Source organism: Chamaea fasciata, unplaced genomic scaffold (assembly GCF_029207755.1).
Source record: "Chamaea fasciata isolate MVZ Bird 193981 ecotype frontalis unplaced genomic scaffold, bChaFas1.0.hap1 SCAF_3, whole genome shotgun sequence".
Taxonomy (NCBI): Eukaryota; Metazoa; Chordata; class Aves; order Passeriformes; family Sylviidae; genus Chamaea; species Chamaea fasciata.
In genome coordinates this window covers 48,551,019-48,570,811 of record NW_027094088.1, presented here as the reverse complement: position 1 = coordinate 48,570,811, position 19,793 = coordinate 48,551,019, and the positions used below count along the sequence as shown (strand labels likewise).

Below are 19,793 nucleotides of genomic sequence, written 5' to 3'. Positions count from 1 at the left end.
ACAGGCTGCCCAGGGAAGTGGTTGAGTCACCATCACTGGAAATATTTAAAAGACATGTAAATGTAGTGCTTAGGGACATGGTTGAGTGATTGATTAGGCAGTGTTGGGTTAAAACCTAAATGATTCAATGACTCCATATTAAATATTTTATCACTTTTTTTTCAGATTACTTAATGCATCTATGCTATGCTTGCCATAACATATACAAACTTCCTGCCATAAAGTCTCAAAACCGTCTAGAAGAATATTAACAGAATTAACTGAGTTCAGTAAGGAAAAATACACAAAAATTAAATGTAGCAGGAGAGAGGTCATATCCCTTATTTGTGTAAATCCTTGTGCACAACCCCATCAGCATGAGAATGTGCTCATCAGTGGGGGGAACAAGAAGCTTCATCTTGGAACGTTATTGTAGATTTTAGTTTAGATGGCTATTGTTGAGTGTTAAAATATATACTTAGGTGTAATTTTACAGAACCTCAACTAATTCTGTTTAAAAATGTGTAGAAGAGACTAAGTTGTTAGAAACATTCAAAGGAACACATTCATCAGCAGAGAATCAAGGCTGTATTTTTTTTAGGCTACATCAGTAAGTTCATGCTCAAAAACTGTTAGAAAATGAAACCAGTTTCACAGTGCATAATCATCTGGGGTCTTCCCTCACAAATATTTTTTCATTTCTGTGACATGCTTTTTCTGAATTCAGAGCAGAGCATAATGCATACTATGGACTTACACAGTGGTTGAGTGATCATGTTTTGTTCTCACTTTCAGGGTAATTCTTTACTTTTGATTTGGTTTCACTAACACTGAGCATTAAGTTGATGCATTTACTGAGCTATACACCTACCTACTGAACTGCAACCCTGCTTGCAACAGCTAGCAAAGAGGCCATAATATTTTAATTCTGCATTGTTTTCCATTCATCTATTGAATTTTTACTGAAACTCCACTGCCTAGTCTGCTTGCAAGCTTTCTGTTGTTCTTCATGTCTGTTACGCTGAAAAATACATTTTAACATTCTTGATACCATTTCACCAATCATTCTTTTTCTCACAGTACTAGTAATACATTAAGCTGCACATGCCTTTGTAGGACTTGACTAGTGATTTGCAATCATAATATCTGTTCTCTGTGTCAACTATTTTACTTTGTCATTTACATGGCATTCATTGGTATGAAATCAAGATTCTATTATTTTATTTTACAGCACATAAAAATGTACAAGCTGAAAAACAGTCAGAATCTTTACCACCTGGCAACATAGGTCCTTTATGAACCTGAGCTGCTTGCATTGTTTCTGAAAAGTTAAGGTGTGACAACCCAAATGCTCAGATCCACATTCTTGCCCCAGTAACTTTGAGGGGCATGTCCTCCCTTTCAGAAAGTAGTCCATATAAATACATTCTTTAGTGTACTGAAGACAAATGCCCCAGGTTCCAGCAGAAAATTACTTTAGATCTTGAAGTAAGTAACCAGTCATCTTCTTCACAATCTTTCCCCAGTTCTTCCACATTGAGAAGATATGCAGAGGAGAAAACTGCTTTCTGCTATAGCATTACTTTTATTCCAGCACTCTATCATATGCCTTAGACATCTCAAGTCTATGAATTCTCTGGCAACTGTTCTGCTTCTGATGCATTTATGATAATGTATTTTTCCTAACGGATTTAAAACCACTACTATTCATTCCTAGAATTTAAACTATTTATACTTCAGACCTCTTCTTGGATCTGATTTATTGTGCTTTCATACCTAAACTGGCATTTTTGTGTCGGTCAGACTTCAGTTTTTGGAAGGATGATTTCCTATGTGCAATATCTTCCCCACTTACTGAGTTATACTGGCCCATCCTTTGGTACATCTCAAGTCTTTCCTCACAGCTGCACATGTGTTCTTTGCAGCAGGTAAGGATGTTCAGATTTTATTCTGTTAGCTCTTCCTTTTAGCTTCTCTTCAGCAAAGTTGTCTGATTTTTTATACAATTCTGTCTCTTCTAATTAAGTGCAGTTGTATTTGGGGTGGGTTCTAGGCTTCCGTCACAAAAACAAACTCTGTACACTACAGTCACTGAATCAGCCAAAATCTTCAGCCAAAATTTTGAATCAATTCTACACTAAGGAATGAGACAAAGGCTGGTTGGGTTGTTTGTTTGGTTTTTCCACCAGTTTCCTGAGACATCACAACATAAAGCCATCATTTATTACCCTATAAATCTGTATTACTATTAAGTGCAATCTGGCAAGCATATCTTTAATTCTAAGATGATAGCAAGGCCCGTGTTTCTCAATCTGCAATGGTATATTCTTGAAACCATCATAAAGCTGCATTTTGCATTATTTTACATTGTAACTGCTTTACAATATAAAGCAAACAGAAATCTATTGCTGCAGTTGTGTGATAGGCCCCAACCTGGGAACAAGTTTTCCAAATTTAATTCCTGGTTCTTTTACACAGTTCCTGTATAATTCGGACAAGATACTGTTGATCTGTTCAAACAACCCCTATGAACCGGTGAAAGCTGTATTTACTCCCAAAAAAGTAAGGACTCAAAACACTCTAAGCTTCAGTACCTCCTGTAGAGAAGAATTATCACCTCTAATTTCAGCATAAACTAACTAGCATGTGATTAATGGCCAGATAGTAGTATTGAGCAAATTAACTAATAACTCAGCCTGGAAAAAAAAGAGTTGCTCTAGATGGCAGGAATAACTACTATTTTCCCTTACATTTACAACTACTCCACAAGACAAAACTGTTTCTGTTCATCAACAATCAACTTTATTGCATTACCTGGAATTAAAAAACTGTAGAACTTTTCCATGAGTTTTTGAATCATCTGATTAGCTTTTTTGGGTCTTCCACCTCCATCACTGAGAAATTCTGGTTTACTTAGCCCAGCTTCAAGAAGGTAAATTCCAACCTGTGAAAAGGTTACACAGTTAACAATTTAATTAACTGTTAAATTGACAAGATTATTAGAAACAGAAAAGGATGAAAAAAATAACAGTGGTTTGAAAATTAGCAGGTACAGAAAGATATAACAAATCTACTAACACCATACAGAGGAAATACAGCTAAAAGCTCCTGTGATTCCTTCAGGTAATACATTGCTAATGGTGAAAAAATAAAAATATATTTCTAGGAAAAAACCACACTGAAAACATTACAAAAGCATGCAGAAACTATACATTTTCATCACATTATAAATACATTGTAGCTGCCAGACTTCGTTGTTCAGATGTTTTTATTTTATATTTCAAACAGAAAAAAAAAAAAGAACTTTCAAAATGCAAACCAAGTGTAATGAACGCATACCTTTAAAGCCTGAGCCTCTCCAGGTCTTTGATAAAGTCCAATTATCTTTTTCTTTTGCAACCATCTCAAGCCTTCCAATATTTCACCACTTAAAGTTGCTTCCACCAAAATACGCTGTTCAAAAGCACCCAGGTATTCTTTTGTTTCATTACTGTACTCTTCTTCACTTCTTTCATGAACACAGACCTGCAACTCATCCTCAGAGTCTCCTCGCATTAAAGTGAAGCTCCTGTCACAGAATTTGTCAGTCAGAATTTGCTCAGAAGGGAGACGAAGAGCAAATTCTCCCAACAAAGCCTTCCAGGACCCATCTGCATGGTATGGCAAGACTATAATGTTTAGCTGCGCAGACACAGGAGTCAAGATGGAACAAGAGTCTTCTTCATCGTTAACTGTCAAAAACTTAACAGATTTTGAGCCACTGCCTTCTTTCCGTACAAGATCTTCATCAGTGCTATCATCATTTATAACAATGAAGGGTGCAGAAGTGCTTGGAACTGGAATATGGTCCTCATTAGTTACTTCATCCTCTAATGCCACCATGTCATTTCTCCGGTCTTCATGCATATTCCAGCAGAGCTTTTTCTTCTTCTCCTCATCCACTTTGGACGGAGGTGCACGTTTTCGACGACTACTCATTTTGCCGTTTTCTCACGGGTACTTTCAGTATCTGCAAGGTGAAGTACATCAGTCAACAGCAGGCATTACAAAACCAAATGCTCACTCTAGCATTTCACTGTGCAAAACTCTGGGACACAAATACATGCAGTATGCACTCCAACGGTTCAGAATTATTAGCTTTAGAGGGCCTCTCCTATTCCTGTGCCATCACACAAAGCTGGACATGAAGCATTGTCTCGTACTAGATCTTCTAATTTTGCCAGACACCTACAGACAAAGATCAACAAAAGTGCTTCATTTCAAAGCTGTTACTGAGAGAATCTTCTGGGACAGATAGAAATCAAGAAGCAGTGGAATCCTTAAAAGATGGGGGTGGAGGGAGACAGCAAAAAAAAAAAAAAACAAAACAAACCTCCGCAAACAAAAGTGCAGGAAGTACAGGAGATCTGGGGGTGGGTGTGGGGTAAATACACATAAAATTCATCTTTCCTTTTAAAGCCTATGTAGAGCTGAAACTTAAAGCAAACTTGACACAGAACTAGTCTGAAGCTGCCACTACATAAAATATGGTTTAGAGCCCAAAACATCACCTTCCATCCTTTAAAGTCCCCAGTGACCTCGCTACTAGTATTAAATAATTTTTTTCCCCAGGAAACTGTTCATCCTAGGCCCTGGATACACAAACTGCTTGCAGAAGAGCCCTTAGTTAGTTATTGTGCATTCCACGAGGACCAATCAGCAAACTAAATGCAGAGTCTCACTGATACTGAATAACTGTAAACTGAAGTCAAGATGGACATCCAACTCCTCAACTGAATCTAGGCACAGAACAGATTTTGTGGGTAAAATACAAGAAAATAAAGCACAGCTGCTGAATGGTATATATGAAGAAGCAAATTATAGAATATTAGACCCATCTAGGAAACTAATAACTACAGAGCCCAAAACCACATGCTCATCATTAAATACTCTAGCAACTAGGAACTTTTTATTAAGATTTTTTACATGGAGCCTCAACACAGCAATAGATCTGTGACCTCATATTATTTACACTTTGTCAGTACAGATATTTGTGTCAACTCAGCTTGTGCAACTTTTAAAGGAATGTAAGAAGATGAAAGTATTCCAAGGTACTAAATCCAGTACACCATATCCTAATGTTAAAAAGGCTTATGCTGGAACACAACAGAATTCCTGTTATTGAATAACTTTAGAAGGGTCTTGGGAAAAAAAACCCTAAAAAATGTAACAAACAGACACTAATTGGTAATTCATGAAAGCCGAAGGAACTATCACGGAATATACAAATCTTGCTGTATTTGAAATTCAAACACAGAATCAATAAGGTTGGAGAAGACCTCTGAAATTATCGAGTCCAACTTGTGACTGAACACCCACCGCCTTCTCAACCAGACCATGGCACCCAGTGCCACATCCAATCTTGCCTTAAATACCTTCAGGGATGGTGGCTCTAGCATCTCCCCGGGCAGCTCATTCCAATGTCTAACCATCCCTTCTCTTCAGAAATTCTTCCAAAGGCTCAATCTAAACATTCCCTGGTGAAGCTTAAGGCCATTTCTTCTCATCCTGTCAGAGTTGTTCAGGAGAAGAGGCCGAACCTCACCTGGCTACAGCCTTTCAGGCAGTTGTAGAGAATGACAGCTTCCCACAATTACACAACAGACTTAAGGGAAGGAAGGGCAGTTTTCCGTAACAGTGCTCGTGCACACGGAGCGATGCTGACAGCACTCGAAGCAAACCCCGACGGCGAACACACACCGCACTTAAGCCAGAGGCAGAAGGGTCCCTGCGGCATCCCGGCCTGAGCGTGACCGCCAGCTCGGGCATCGCACTCTAAGGGACAAGCGGGAGGGAACAGCTCCGTGTGAGTGGGGTCTACCCACAGTTCCTGCGGCCACAAGACGCCCGTGCCTACGAGGGGAAGCAGCAGCCGCACACGGGCCAGGGGAAGCGGCCGGGGTTCTCTGCGGAGACAACCCCGCGGCTCCGCCGCCGCACCGAGCGCTCGCCGCCCCCAGAGCCAGGGCCCGGGCCTCCCGCACCGCGCTCCGCCGCAGGGACGCGGACAGTTCTCGTTGTCTCGAACGAGGAAAGCGACTGGAAGTAACGAGCCCAGCAGCGGGATGCGATACCCCCGGCAGCGGCACTGTACCACCGCGATACCCGCCACCGGCGGGCTCTGCGCGGCTGCGGTGACCCGCCGCCGCCCCCCGGTCACCGCGCAGTCGGCCCGCGGCGTCCACCGCTACCCGCGGCCACTCGCACAGGCCTCGGGCTGCCCGGCCCCGCCGCCGCCGCCCGTGGGACGGCCGCGGCGCCGCGCAGGACTAGCGAGGCGGGAGCAGCGGCCGCTCACGGCCGTAGCGGAGGGCGGGGGCGGCCCCGGGGGCGCAGGGTGAGGGGAGCGGGGCGTGGAACCGCGGACGTACCGGAGCGGTGACGCTGCTGCCCCAGCGGCCGCGGCTCCTCCCGGCTCGGGCGGGGCCCCCCGCACGCCCGCGGCGGGGGGCGGGTCCGGGGGGCGCGAGACCGCACCGCCCCTGGCAGCGCCGGACGGAGCCCCCGGGCTGGGGGCTGGAAGGGGAGGCGGGCACGGGGGCGCGCGCGCACCCGCGCTGGCCCGAGCGGCAGCCAATGAGCTCCGGGAACCGTGCATTTGCCCCGCCCCTCCCTGACATCAGCGGAACAAAGAGACGGGAAGACCGGGGAGTGGCGCAGGCGCAGTTGGGTGCGCCCAGGCGAGGGGCGGGGCTAAAGCGGCGGTGCCCTCAGTGGGGCGTGGCTGAGGGCGGGGCGAGCGCGGGGCCGTGGTGTCGCGCCGGTGGGCGCGGCCATTCAGCACGCGGGCAGGGCGGTGCTGAGGGGAGGGCCCTGGGGTGGGGGCGTGGGAACCTGGGGCGTTCCCGGGATTTCGCGGGGAGTTCCACCTGAAGCTGGGGCAGAATTTCGCTGTGCAGGTGGCCGCGTACTGGAACAGATTGTCCGGAGAGGCTGAGGAGTCTCCCTCGCTGGAGATACTCAAGAACCGTCTGATCGCAATCGCGTGCCGTGTGCTCTAGCTTGATCCTGCCTGAGCAGGGCGGCTGGGCCGGATGATCCGCTGTGGTCCCTTCCGTCGTGACCCATTCTGTGATTTTGTGCGTGAAACACTTGGCAGAAGAGAGAGGACTCTTCAGGCATCTCACAGGAACAATTGAAAGAGCGAGTTTCTGGGCTGTTAGTACTGCAAAAAGGCAAAATCAGGCCAATTAATTTTTAACAACACAAATCCCTTCAGTAAAAATTACAGAAGGAAGCTGGTGAAGTTGCTGAAGTGTCTGAAGCACAAGTCCTACGAGGAGTGGCTGAGGGAGCTGGGGGTGTGTAGCCTGAAGAAAAGGAGGGACCTTACCACTCTACAGCTGCATGAAAGGAGACAGTAGCCAGGTAGGGTTTGGTCTCTTGTGTCAGGCAACCAGCGACAGGATGAGAGAACATGGCCTCAAGGTGTGCCGAGTGGGACTTAGTTTGAACATTTGCAGGAATTTCTTCATAGAAGGAGCAGGTTAACACTGGAATGAGCTGACCAGGGAGGTGGTGGAGTCACCATCGTTGGAGGTGTTCAGGACTGGATGTGGCATTTAGTGTGATGGTATAGCTGGCAAGGTATTCAGTCCAAGGTTGGACTCGATGGTCTCAGAAGTCTTTTCCAACCTAAGTGAGCCTGTGATTCTGTGAAATGTGCAGGTTGACAATTGGAGGCAGCTGTAAATACACGAATAGAAAGCCCTTTACAGCAAGATGATGGGGTTCTCTTTTATAACAATACTTTCAACCATTTTTTAGAATTAGTTTTTACAGATTAATTCCTTACTTGCCTGTGTTGATTTTCTGCCATTTTCAGCCCTTCTGAAAGAATAGGTTCAGAAGAGCTGCTCAAAACTGTGGTGTGCAGTAGCTTTGGAGTGTTGGCCCTTATGCCATGGTGGTTTGGCTGTTTTAATTCACAATGTTTAATTTTGCATTCCTAGATTAAAATCAGCTTTAAAAGCATCACTTGGTCCTATGTTACAACAAGAAATTGCTACAGAACAGAGATGAAATGGAAGACACAATCGAATAGAATCATTTAGGTTGAAAAAGACGTCTGAGATCAAGTCCAGCCTCTGACTGATCACCTTGTCAACTGATCATGGCACCAAGTGTCACATCCAGTCTTTCCTTTAAACACCTCCAGGAGCAGTGACTCCACCACCTTCTTGTGAGCAGTCCATTTCCATGTTTAATCACCCTTTCTGTGAAGAAACTGCTCCTAATGTCCAACCTGAACCTCCCCTGGCACAGCTTGAGGCTGTCCTCTCATCCTGTTTCTGGTTGCCGGGAGAAGAGGCTGACCTCCACCTGGCTACAATCTTCTTTCAGGGAGTTGTAGAGAGCAATAAGATCTTCCCTTAGCCTCCTTTTCTCCAGGCTAAACAGCCCCAGCTCCCTCAGCTGCTCCTCATAAGATTTGTGCCCCAGCTCTGTTGCCCTTCTCTGGACATGCTCCAGCACCTCAATGTCCTTTGTGAAGTGAGGGGCCCAAAACTGAGCACAGAACTCAAGGTGTAGCCTCACAAGGACAGGGAGAGAATCACGTCCCTGTTCCTGCTGGTCACACTATTGCTGATACAGGCCAGGATGCCTATTGATCCTATTGATTCAATCTGTGAGACAGTGAGCAGCTGAAGTGCTGTGCTTTGCTAGGAATTTGTGAAGCTACCTTGTTTCACTCCTACGACTGGTATGCACCCATATACATATGGATAGGTAGGGTAGGCAGCCACCTTTAAAGGAGTGATGTCCAGGTTTGTGTTGCAAGATGTGAATATCAAATTTTCTCATTCTGAACTGGCTCTCTTGGTGGCAGGAGTGAGGGGCGCCAGAGAACCACTTCCGTCACATTTACTGAGGTGAGGGGAGCATGCTGTCAGTTTGTGACAAAGTAGAGACCCCCCACATGAGACCTCTGAGGTGTGACTCCTCCTGTGAGTGTCCTGCACCTGCTGTTGATGACCTCATGCTGTGAAAAGTCCCACACATTACTGCTGCTCACCCTTCTCCACTTGGTGAAGTTGGACTGCACCAGAAATGGGGAACAGGAAAGAAAATCATACACTTCCAGAACTCTTGTAGAAATAGTGGACAACAACTCATGTCTCAGTGATATCCGTTCACAGTCTCATTTACAGGGTTGTTTGCAGGGCCATGAATCATTGAATGAGTCTTGCCCTTTAGTTAGCTCTTCTATTTCAATATTGCCAATGTCTTCTAGCAATTATTACCTCTCCTGGGTTGGGATTTTTGCTTTCTTTGGTAGTCATGATGGTCTTTAAAGACTTACAGTATAAAGTATTTGTGAATCTGAACTTTATTTTTTCATCTGTATATCATGAAAATTAGTAAGCAAGAGAGAAACATTTCTGCTTTCAGAAGAGGGGGAAAACACAAAGGCCCCAAGAGGGTGCCTGCTCTACATGACAATATCTGTCTCAGCCTCTCTTTTTCTCTCACCCTCATTTGGTAAGTATCTTTCCTAGTTCTCAGGATAAACAACCTTGTCATGATCCTTCTGCTGAGGTAAGGAGGAGATAACTCCAAATAGGGTAACAGCCACGCTCTGGCCTTTGTCTTGTAGCCATTGTCTTGGCACTGCTCAAAAAAAGCTGAGAAGTCACTTCCCAGCTCTCCCTGCCCACTTATTGGGTCAAGACTAAGTACCCCTTAGGACTTTTCAACACAAGAAGGAGAGGAAAGAGACTCAGATTCGAAAATACCTTTGGGTGGAGGTGCAGTGAAACAGCACTAGAGGTCCTTTAACAAGTAACAATTTTATTTCAAGAAAAATTCACATTTGTTAATGCAAAGATGATGTCACGCAGTTAGAAAAAGGCTATATTGGTAAACCTTGCAAAATCCTATGAGAAAGAGGAGGGTGGGAAAAAAGTAGGGAGAGAAAAGAAAGAAGAGGGGGGAAGAGAGAGAGATCATCTGTCCTGCATCCAGCGTAGAGCAAGCTGATGGAGATCTTTGGATTGTCAGGAGCACTAGTTCTGAAGTTCTTGAGTATACTCTGACACAGTCAGAGGCACAAATCTTACCCAAGAGCTGTCCCTGCTTTGGGTAAGGAAGAGGAGCTGGCCTGTTGATTTGTCTGTAAGATGGTTGTGTTCTCAGCCTCTGCCATGAAGGATTTCAGATGCCAGTTTTTAGTTTTGGAAGAAGTGGAGGTGAGACTGTGCTGCCATCATAAATGGGGGCAAGTCAGCCAATTTATATGTAAAAGTAACAATTTATATGAAGAGGAACAGAGAGAGGGATTACAAAGACTGTGGGTCTAGTGAAAGGGCAGAGCAGAGCCATGACACCTTAGCATCATCACTCCCTCTTCCACCTGACTGCAGGGATAAGGGTCATCTCCTCCTCAGCACAGCATTCACACATCTCATGGAAATCTCTTAGCTATGTATCTTGTGGCATATCTCACAGAATCACTAGGTTGGAAGAGACCTCCAAGATCATTGAGTCCAACCCATGCCCTCTCACCTCAACTAAACCTTGGCACCGAGTGCCACATCCAGTCTTTTTTGAAACACATCCAGGGATGGTGGCCCCACAACCTCCTTGGGCAGACCATTCTGATATCATGGAATACTTGACTGTTATCTTGCCTGTTATGGCTCCACAGGAGTGTTTGAGGTGTTTCTTGGAAGGATACAAAGGGGTCTTCACCCACTGTGTCTGTCCTTTGTCTGAAGGAGTTTTGCTTTTCTGTCTAGCCACTTACAAAACTATCTTTTGAAATTAGAGTTGAGAGCAGGTAGAAAAATCCCTGTTTCTGTTCTGCTGCTAATGGCTAAGGATCCTAGTGATTAGCACCCAGAAGTTTTTTTCCTTTTCTAAAGAACTTCAGTACATGAAGGATGATAATTGCCATTTAACCTACGAAAATAAAAAGGAATAGTATAAAGATAAGAGAACATGACATAAAATAAGACCATGTGATTTTTTTGACCACACTTGAGAACACAGCCTCCCTTGCCCATGAATAAAAATTCCTCTATGCTTTCAGTAGCAGCTCTTAAAGCCCAGAAAGAATAAGCAAATAAAATCAGGTGAGCTGCTACTTTCCAAAGAGTTTCTTTTTTGAGGGAGGATGGAGAAAACAGCATGTTAGTTGCTGTGGTATTTTAAAGTCCTTTTTTAGTTGCAAAGGCAAGCAGAAATCTTGTAAAGAAAATCAAAATTGTATTTGTCTCCAAATTGGTTCTGGCAGGAAATGTGAATGTTTGTAGCAAAAGAATAAAACTGAGGGCAGATAGACTCGATTCCCTGCACTACAATGACTGTATGTTATGCTGTGCCTCAGCAAACTTATGTGTTACCCCGGTAGTTAACTAGCAGGAAAAATCTATTCAGCTCCTTTGATGAAAATCACCATGTGGCAGAAATGGAAAGGTGGACCCCAGTGGAGGCATAATATCGTTCCAGTCTATTCCAGATTAATAAACTTGCGAGCAGTATTCTGTGCCCTGGAAGGAAATTATTTTCATAGGTTAAGCTCTACCCAACTTCCATAGTGTTTGGTACATGTAATAGAAAATAATATAACTATCATAGTGGGACTTTGAAAGTGGTATCATATAATTGCTACCATCCACAGTGCATAATGCTGCTTTAGGCAAAAGAGTGGAGGATTTAAATATTTTTTGGAGAGCTACAAAGAGCAGAGTGTTATCGCGTGCCAGAAGCAATCATGTAAGCCAGTAAACTAAGAACCCAGCATGCGAAAAACACCATGGAGCTATGATGGCAACCCTCCCTGTTTTCACTTCTTCAGGACTTCCACTCTTTCCTGTTTTCTCAAAACAGAGAAGTTCAACATATCACTCATGCCCTTCTGCATCTCCTGGGGGAATCTACCTGCACCCCACAGAATAACACACTGCAGGCCATCTGTCTCAGCTCATGTGTATGCACAATTCTTGTACACCCTTATCCATCTGCCACTCAGCTGAGCTACGTGCTGGTTTTGTGAAAACCAGGTGATGCACCTGACCTCAGGACTGACAGCAGCAGCTGATCTGTCACTGGTGGGAGTTAAGCCCATCTCTCTTTTTTCAAGAGAAAAGGACAGTTAAAAAGACTATCTAAATATAGAGCAGGAAAAAAAAAATAACCATGTCAGTGCATCTAGGACATCATCTAGAGTTACTATGTAGGATTTGGAATCCAGTTCTTGGAGTTATTTAAATATGTACCTAAATAAGGTGTTTTCATTGCTTCAATAGTCCTTTTATAAGCCTTTTTTTTTAACGTAACAAAAATGCATAAAGGAAAAGTTTGCAGTTCCTGAGAAAAAAACAAACCTTCTAATAAAATTGGAATTAAATAAATAAATTGTTTATAATAAAATCAGTAAAAGCATTTGGAATTTTAGGCTCAAAATATAGATGTTTGTTACATAATACAGGGCACAGTGGTTTGAAAGAGATCTGAAGGATGCTCACAACAAAGAGATATTTCAGACTTTATCTATTAGAGATATATTTCTTGGTAGTGAAAAATCCTGATTTTCACACTGGCTAGAGAAGATTTGAATTCATAACTTGCTCTGTAAGATAAAAAAAACAAGCAAACCAAAACTGCTTGCAAAATTCTTACCGACGTTTTATACTATGGAGAAAAGGCAAATCAAATCGAATTTGAAACAAAAATGTGCAGTCTTCTGGAACTATTTTATTTTGTCCTCTTTCCTCTTAAAGAAGTGATAAGCAATCTTGGTAGTTTCTGTCAAAGAAAATAGGAACTTTATCAGGGCAGTTATGTCTTTGATTTATCAACTTGGACGTATAGAAAGAGCTGCAATTCTCAAGCCAGAAATCAATGCATTTATTTAACACCGATGAAAATTTGCCTCCGCAGATGTTTTCTTTGAGTTTAACAAGGTTCGATGTTAAAACAAGTTTATAAAGATTGATGTAGCTTCATTGCAGAGGGTTAATAATAATAATTCTCTTCAGAGGAGTATTATAATAAATTGTCTGTCCAAAATTCACCTTTGAACCCGCTTGGGTGACTACGTGAGTCAGAGAAAGCAGCAGGTTTCAGAGGGGGCAGGCTGTGCCCCGCCCGGTGTTTGGTCTGGCTCTGGGCTGCAGGAGCAGGCAGTGCTGACTCACGGACTGCACGGGGCATGGGAGAGCTGAGGAGATGCCCCAAAGCTGTCAGCAAACTGCTCGGTGCTTCGGGGGACATACGCCTTACCTGGATGTTGTTAGTGCCAGGCAGCATTTCTGGTGGGACATGGGGACGTTTCTCTCTGCAGCATCCGAGGGAGGTGGACACGATGCGACACTGAGCCACAGGGGAGTTACAGTGAGGCAGATCTCAGCTGGGCAGCAGAACCGGCTGCTTTCTGCTGCTACTGGCACCTGGTCCCTTATATTCCCTGAAAGGTGCAGTAAATCTGGAACAGAAGAGGCCTGAGTGTGGTGGTATTCAGCTGCTGTTCAGGGAGAAAGTTAAGACAGCAGAAGCCTTTAGAGCCCCTGTCATGTGGGGCACTGTGGGTCCCTGGAGCAAACTTGTAGTAGAAAGGTGCCTGAATCATCCCTGAGCTAAGATTTTACTTTGGCATTAACTCACTATGGCAACAACCTTAACTAACGAGAAAGGATGTTTTCTCTGGGTATAAATGTCATTGTGTTTCTAAATAGGTGTAAACTTAGGCTTATTATTGTAGAAACTATATTTTTGCCTGTCTTTGGCATTAAATTTAGAAATGCAATGAACAGTGAGCAATGAGAAGTTACTCTGGGGCTCCAAATGTGGGTTTTGGCTTGTTTTCCTGCATAGTACCACAGAGAGACCAACCTAATGGGGACTGATGGAACGGCCCACGTAAATGAGCAGCTCTGGTTTGTGGTTTATCACCAGCACAAGTGGTGCAAGCAATTTAAGTATTTTGGTACTTCAGTACATATTTGCCACTTCAAATCGCAGAAACTTGTAATCAAATTTTAATACTTTTCTTTAATCTCCAGCAACTGTAGATATTTTGTTGCTATTACTCTCTATTTTGCCTTTCCCCATCCAGCCAAACCCAGATGTATGGATTTTGTTCTAGCTGTAACACAACAAAAAATAATTCTGTGTCTGCTGTGGTCTCACTAGGGTAGATGTTAGATCGATAGATGGTAGGTAGATGTAGGGTGCTTTTTATGTAGCTCTACAGTTCCAAAGTTTGTACACCAATGTCAATGATAAACCATGCTTCAGTCCAATCTCCTTCCTGCTTTCAGTGCTCTAAGGGGTTTTGTTTTGACTGGTTTTGTTCCGAGGCATTGTCCTACATGGTGCCCCATCTGTGTACCACAGGATTGTTCATGTCTCCTAGCTGGGCTTGGTAGCATCTACATTCTCTGACTGGGGAAATGAGTCAGCAGAAATGACTGTGCACCACTGAGCACAGTCTCAGGGGAAAAAAAAAAAAAAAAACCAACAAAAAAACCCCCCACCTTGTCACACTATGAAACAATGAAATATTACATCTCATGACCCTGCTTGAGTAAAAATAAACCTTTTTAATTGAGGAGGTAATTGGAAGCTATCGAGAGATGAGAGAACAGGTTTTTATTTGAAAAATGATTGTGAGAGAAAGTAATGAGGTCAGAACTAAGTAAATATTTTCCCTTTTTTCCAGCAAAGTATTACTTTTCATTAACTATGGTTTGTTTCTCTAGGCAATGGGAACATAATACAAAAATTTTGCAAAAATATTCTCCTGGGATGCTTATGGCCATGCAGATGTTCCTAGCTGATGGAATCCTGGGTCTGCGGCACAGATGGAAAGTGATAAATGATTAAGATGTTATACGATATAAATAACAATACTACAATGTTGTGCTTGGAGATATCAGAAAAACAAGGAATGCTTATCTGCTGGCTTGGTAAGCATCTTGTTTATGTCTGATCAATTTTGCAACAGTTCTGGCTGCTGCCCAAAGCATAAGTTGGTATGTTGCTGCCAGGGCCCCGGAGCCACCACAAGCCCAGACTGACCCTTCCTGGTCATCCCTGCTGGGCTGGGGAAATGGGAGGGGCCCTGGCTGCCAGGCTCTGCCGTGAGGGACACCTGCTGGGGTCTCCCACCACCAGCAGCCCCCAGGGAGCCCTACAGTACCTGATCCACAAGGAAACCAATGAGGGAGCCAAGGCCGAGGGTGGTTTTTCCTTTCAGTCCTACTTGGAAACCACATTTGTCAGGAAGCCTTACAGAAGAGATTAACCTGGTGGGAAATATCTGCGTTTTCCAGTTTTAACCCAAGTGATTAGAAGCATGGCAGTGCCACATGCGGCTGCTGCTGGAATCCTAGAAAGGAGGAGAGTCAGGTGAGCTCCCTGCACTTGATGCTGCCCTGGCGCTGGTCCTTCTCTGGGCACAGATCAGGGCATTTTTGAGTGTGATGTCAGAAGACCTGAAGACACATCTCTGGTAGTGAAGAAATATTAGGTTATTTGCAGAGAACCAGAATCTCACCATTATTAATGAGTTCTCCACCAAAAGTAATCCTGGATGCCAAGTTTTGTTTTGCTTTGCTACCCTGGTAACTCCAGAAGAATTATTGCAGCTGCTGATCTTGTTTCAAAATTTTTGCTTCTTGATCTCAAGATAAATTATTTGAGAAGGAAAATAGGGGTAGCATCTACACCAAGTAAATCCGTATATGTTTTTTGTTTCAGCTTCTTGTGACTTGAGAGCTTGCACAGTTTGGCCTGATTGGACTCAGGCAAAATTTTTCTTTGGGTTGGGTTTGCCTGATGAGAGTTTGGTGTGGTTTGACATTTTGGTGCCATCTTTCCCAGGCAATATGCCCCTTTCACATCCAGTTCTGCACAGGCAAGGTGGTTTCCTGAAGAGCCAAGCTGATTGTTCCCCATATATGCCTTGCCTTTCTGAGGGGTTCAGGTGAAGTTAGTGTTGTTTGGAGCTAGAGAACTTTGATTTGAATGATCTTTAAGGTATGTATAAAGTGAAGTAACTTAAGAGCAACCTGCTGCCAAGCAGTCTTTATTGTTTGTCCTTCAACTGCAGACACTTCCCTGTCTCACAGGCCTGAACTATTATATGCTAAACAAAAGCTTTCTCCTGAATAGCTGACTTCCAATACACAATTACTATAGTTATTGTAGGTATTGTGTGCTTCTGTCCACAGAGTAAGAAAGAACTGCATCTAATCAAAATTATCCCATAAACTGTGTAAAGGTTTGATACTCTTTACCAGCATTGAATGCAGATTGTCTTCAAAGCAAAGGTTTCTGAATACATTACCTACACTATGAAATTAAAAACAGCATCCAACTGAATAACGTCTTCCTCTCACCTACACTTCATATCTTCAACCAAGATAGTTAAATCGGAAAAAGAGATGAAGCAGTTTTATCTCAGCATTCTAAAAAGTACAATTTACAACTGTGAAATGTTAAGAGACTTTTTCTAACACTCCTTAGAGAACTTCCACACTCTCACACGTACCCTGCAGCCTCAAGGAACCACTGTGAATTCTGGTCTTGCAGCATCAGGTCTTCTTTTAACTCCTAATGGGCCAAGCTTTCTGTCTCTTCAGCTGTGAGGGTTTTAAACTAGAAAGCATATGCAGAGGTGGAAGGCATAGCTGGGATGCAAGGAAAACAGGTGTAGTCTTCACTTCATAGAATAGTACTTCCTCTGGATTTTTACTGGGTAGACTTATTTTTTTTTTTAAGTTTTACTGTAATTTTTGATTTTACTATATTAGAAATGAATGGACAAAATTAAAAATGGACTACATAACCAAAGCTGAAAGGAGTCTTCTCACCACATATCCCTGGATTCCTCTCCTTACCCTCCTCCTCAATTTCTAAAATGAAAAATGAGGGCACAAACTTAAAAGCTGTGTTAAATGAGAGTGGAGTTAAGCATATGTCCAAATATTCTTTGGGATTAAGTTCTATACATGTGTCATCAGTCTGTTTACATGTAGTCACAAAATAAAAGCATATGAAGACTTTTTATGTGGGTTTGGGCTAAATAATCAAATTCTAGGATGATTTGGAAAATGGATTGCAATTGTTGTATAATTTGAGTGGTGCATATTACATTGTCTGGTAAAGGAGAGCAAGAAGAAAGAATGATGTACAGATTTGCATCCCCTGTTTACAGTGGTTGGAATTTAGAGAAAAATAAAAGCCAGCTGAAGAAAAGAGAAACTAAGTGCCGGTACCATTTAGAAATCAGAAACACAATAGGAATTGAGATGCTTATATGCAGCACAAGCAAGTTGAATTTAAATAAAGACATGGAAATCAATAGCTGTCTATTACTGTAGTGACAGCAGCTGCCAAATTGGTTGAGTTGGTTTGGGTTAATTTATTGGGGACTTATGGTTTGCAGCTAAATAAAAAGTGCAGTAGTGATGAAAAGAGTCTTCTTAGAAGCTGTTGCTAAGAAGAGAGGAAAGAAAAACAAGTCTATGCTATGAAAACAAACACATATTATACTTATTGAGAAAACATCCTCTAGAATAAAGGATAAAGACTATGCCATGAAATTAGTATGCATTTTCATAACAGATTTGTACAGAAAATTTGAAAACCACAGGGGCATGCTGTTTACACAGAATCATCATATATATGTGGACATTCTCCAAACAATGCAATTAACTGCTATTTAGGCATTTTCTCTTTAGTGAGTTCTCTTAATTTATTGAAGCAAAAATTGATTACCTATGACCATTATTTACAGTATGGCAATGCAGCTACTCAGCCATGTATTCTTTCTGTCCTTTCATCTGCTCATTGCTCAACAAGCTTCACGAATTGCCTTGTGAGTTACAATTAATAATCTACACATGATTTACATATAGGAGAGGAATAGGGGTTTCATGAGGACTCCACTTTCCTACTCAAACCTAATAATTAGGCACGTGTCATCAGCCTGCTTAAGGATTGCTCTGTCCTCCACCCTCGAAAGTCATCTCTCGTGAGGACTCAGTTTTACCTCCCCAGGACAGAGACACCGCATTCTGCAGCTGGCCCAGAGCTGTGCTGCCTGGGCACCTGATTGCTGCTGCTGGTTATTTCATGGAATCATAGTATGGTTTGGGTTGCAAGGAACCTTAAACACCATCTAGTTCCAAGCCCCCTGCCGTAGCCTGGGACATCTTCCATTGGACCACGTTGCTCAAAGCCCATTCAACTTAGTCTCAAACATCTCCTGGGGCATCCACAGCTTTTCTGGAAAACCTATATCTGTGCCTCACTTCCCTCAGTGAAGAATTTAACCTGTCTCTCCTGCATTGTGGGTATTTTAATGGGTTTGTTTCTTCTAGTTGACTACTGACATTCAAAAATTTGCACAAATGTATTTACCTTTGAGACCTTTCCAAATTTCAGTGAATTTTTTCCCCAATCGCACACTGAATATTTTTAGTATTTTGTCAGGAAGGGCTGTGGAGGCAATAAGCCAGTTAACACGCTGGCTTTATTTCCTTAGACAAAGAAGATAAAAGTGTTTTTTAACTGAGTGAAGCTCTTCTCTTTGAGTTTTCTTCACTGTTCCTGGCCCTCCTTTTTGATAATTTTTCAATTCAGCCCCATGGCTACAAATAATAAGTAAGATTTTTAAAAGAAACTGATGGTTTTAGGTGCATCCTAATGTCCAATTCAAAGCATATGAGAGGGTCTGGTATTTCAGAACACTTACTTCAACGTTTATTGAAAATCGGAATCTGCTAATGCCTTGTAAGCATGTTTTTCTCAGGTAGAGCAAAAAAAAAATTATAGTAGTGGTTAAGAAAGAAAATCAGGAGAGCAAACATCCAAGTATGATGTTTGGAGCTCTGTGATCTAATCCATGAACCAAACATGAGCCATTAATCATAAGTGGACTAGAGATATAAATGAAATATTGCCCACTTTGAGAAAGGATAACAAAAGGCAACTAGCTGATGGAAATTCAAGATAAAAAGCATTTGAAAGTACTTACTGAGGACAGGCATTCACCATGAATTCAAGGTGCTGGGTCAGCTGGACTTCAGCCATTTTATCACCCATGGTGATGTCACACTCAATGTTTGTTTTCCTGCCTTAGTAAAGGCAATTTTTGCGATAAATCCAATGTAAGGTCAAATAGAGTTGCATTGGTGGACAGGACTGAGAATGTCTGATTCTGGAAGAACTGAGAGCTTGGATTTGAAGCACCCCAAGGACCATCCATTTATAGCAACTAGCTGAGGAGCCAGGCAAACCAGTGTGGATCAAGGTCTTGACATCCCTGCAGTGGCAGGTGGCCAGTGAGACAGTGCAGCCACTTCACCAGAAGGAAGTCACAGAGAAAAAGCAATTAAGGTGTCATCAAAGCCACAGCAGCATACTGTCAGGGAAATGAGGGGAAAGAGAGCTACAACAATGATTCTAATAGATCCTGAAGTAATGAAATGCTTCCAGAAATGCATTTCTTGAAAGGAAAGTCAAAATGATAAAGTCTGTGAAATTTCTGTTTTCAAGGCAACTCCTTATGATGACTATAAATAAGTATTTAAAAAAACATATGTCATCTGATACTGTTCTTTTTTGTTTTTGTTTTTGTTATAGCAGAGATGTCAGAAAATGTGTAAGCACTTAGTGAGAACTATTTTTTTATAATGCTGTGAACTACCCTCTCATTTTGTAGGAACAATGCTTTTCTGCATTAACTTTTTGAACAAATGTATCAAGTAATTTGCAAATAGTTGGAGGAGCATAGTTTGTACACCATATCCTCATTCTATTTC

General features: G+C 42.6%; 1 protein-coding gene across 2 annotated transcripts in view; it reads right to left on the bottom strand.

The window, feature by feature from the left end:
- The window catches only part of SHPRH (SNF2 histone linker PHD RING helicase), a 51,710-nt gene extending 45,179 nt beyond the window's left edge, over window positions 1-6,531 (bottom strand). Inside the window, exons 1-3 of one of the 2 annotated variants that reach the window (XM_066178897.1) lie at window positions 6,390-6,531; window positions 3,319-3,988; window positions 2,794-2,923 (exon numbers count right to left, since the gene is read on the bottom strand). In XM_066178897.1, the coding sequence (XP_066034994.1) occupies window positions 2,794-2,923; window positions 3,319-3,957 (769 nt within the window). In that variant the 5' untranslated portion in view covers window positions 3,958-3,988; window positions 6,390-6,531. Of the gene's footprint in view, window positions 1-2,793; window positions 2,924-3,318; window positions 3,989-5,563; window positions 5,730-6,389 lie in introns of those variants that run through there. The other variant, XM_066178896.1, reaches the window with a different exon arrangement.
- Window positions 6,532-19,793: the final 13,262 nt, after the last annotated feature.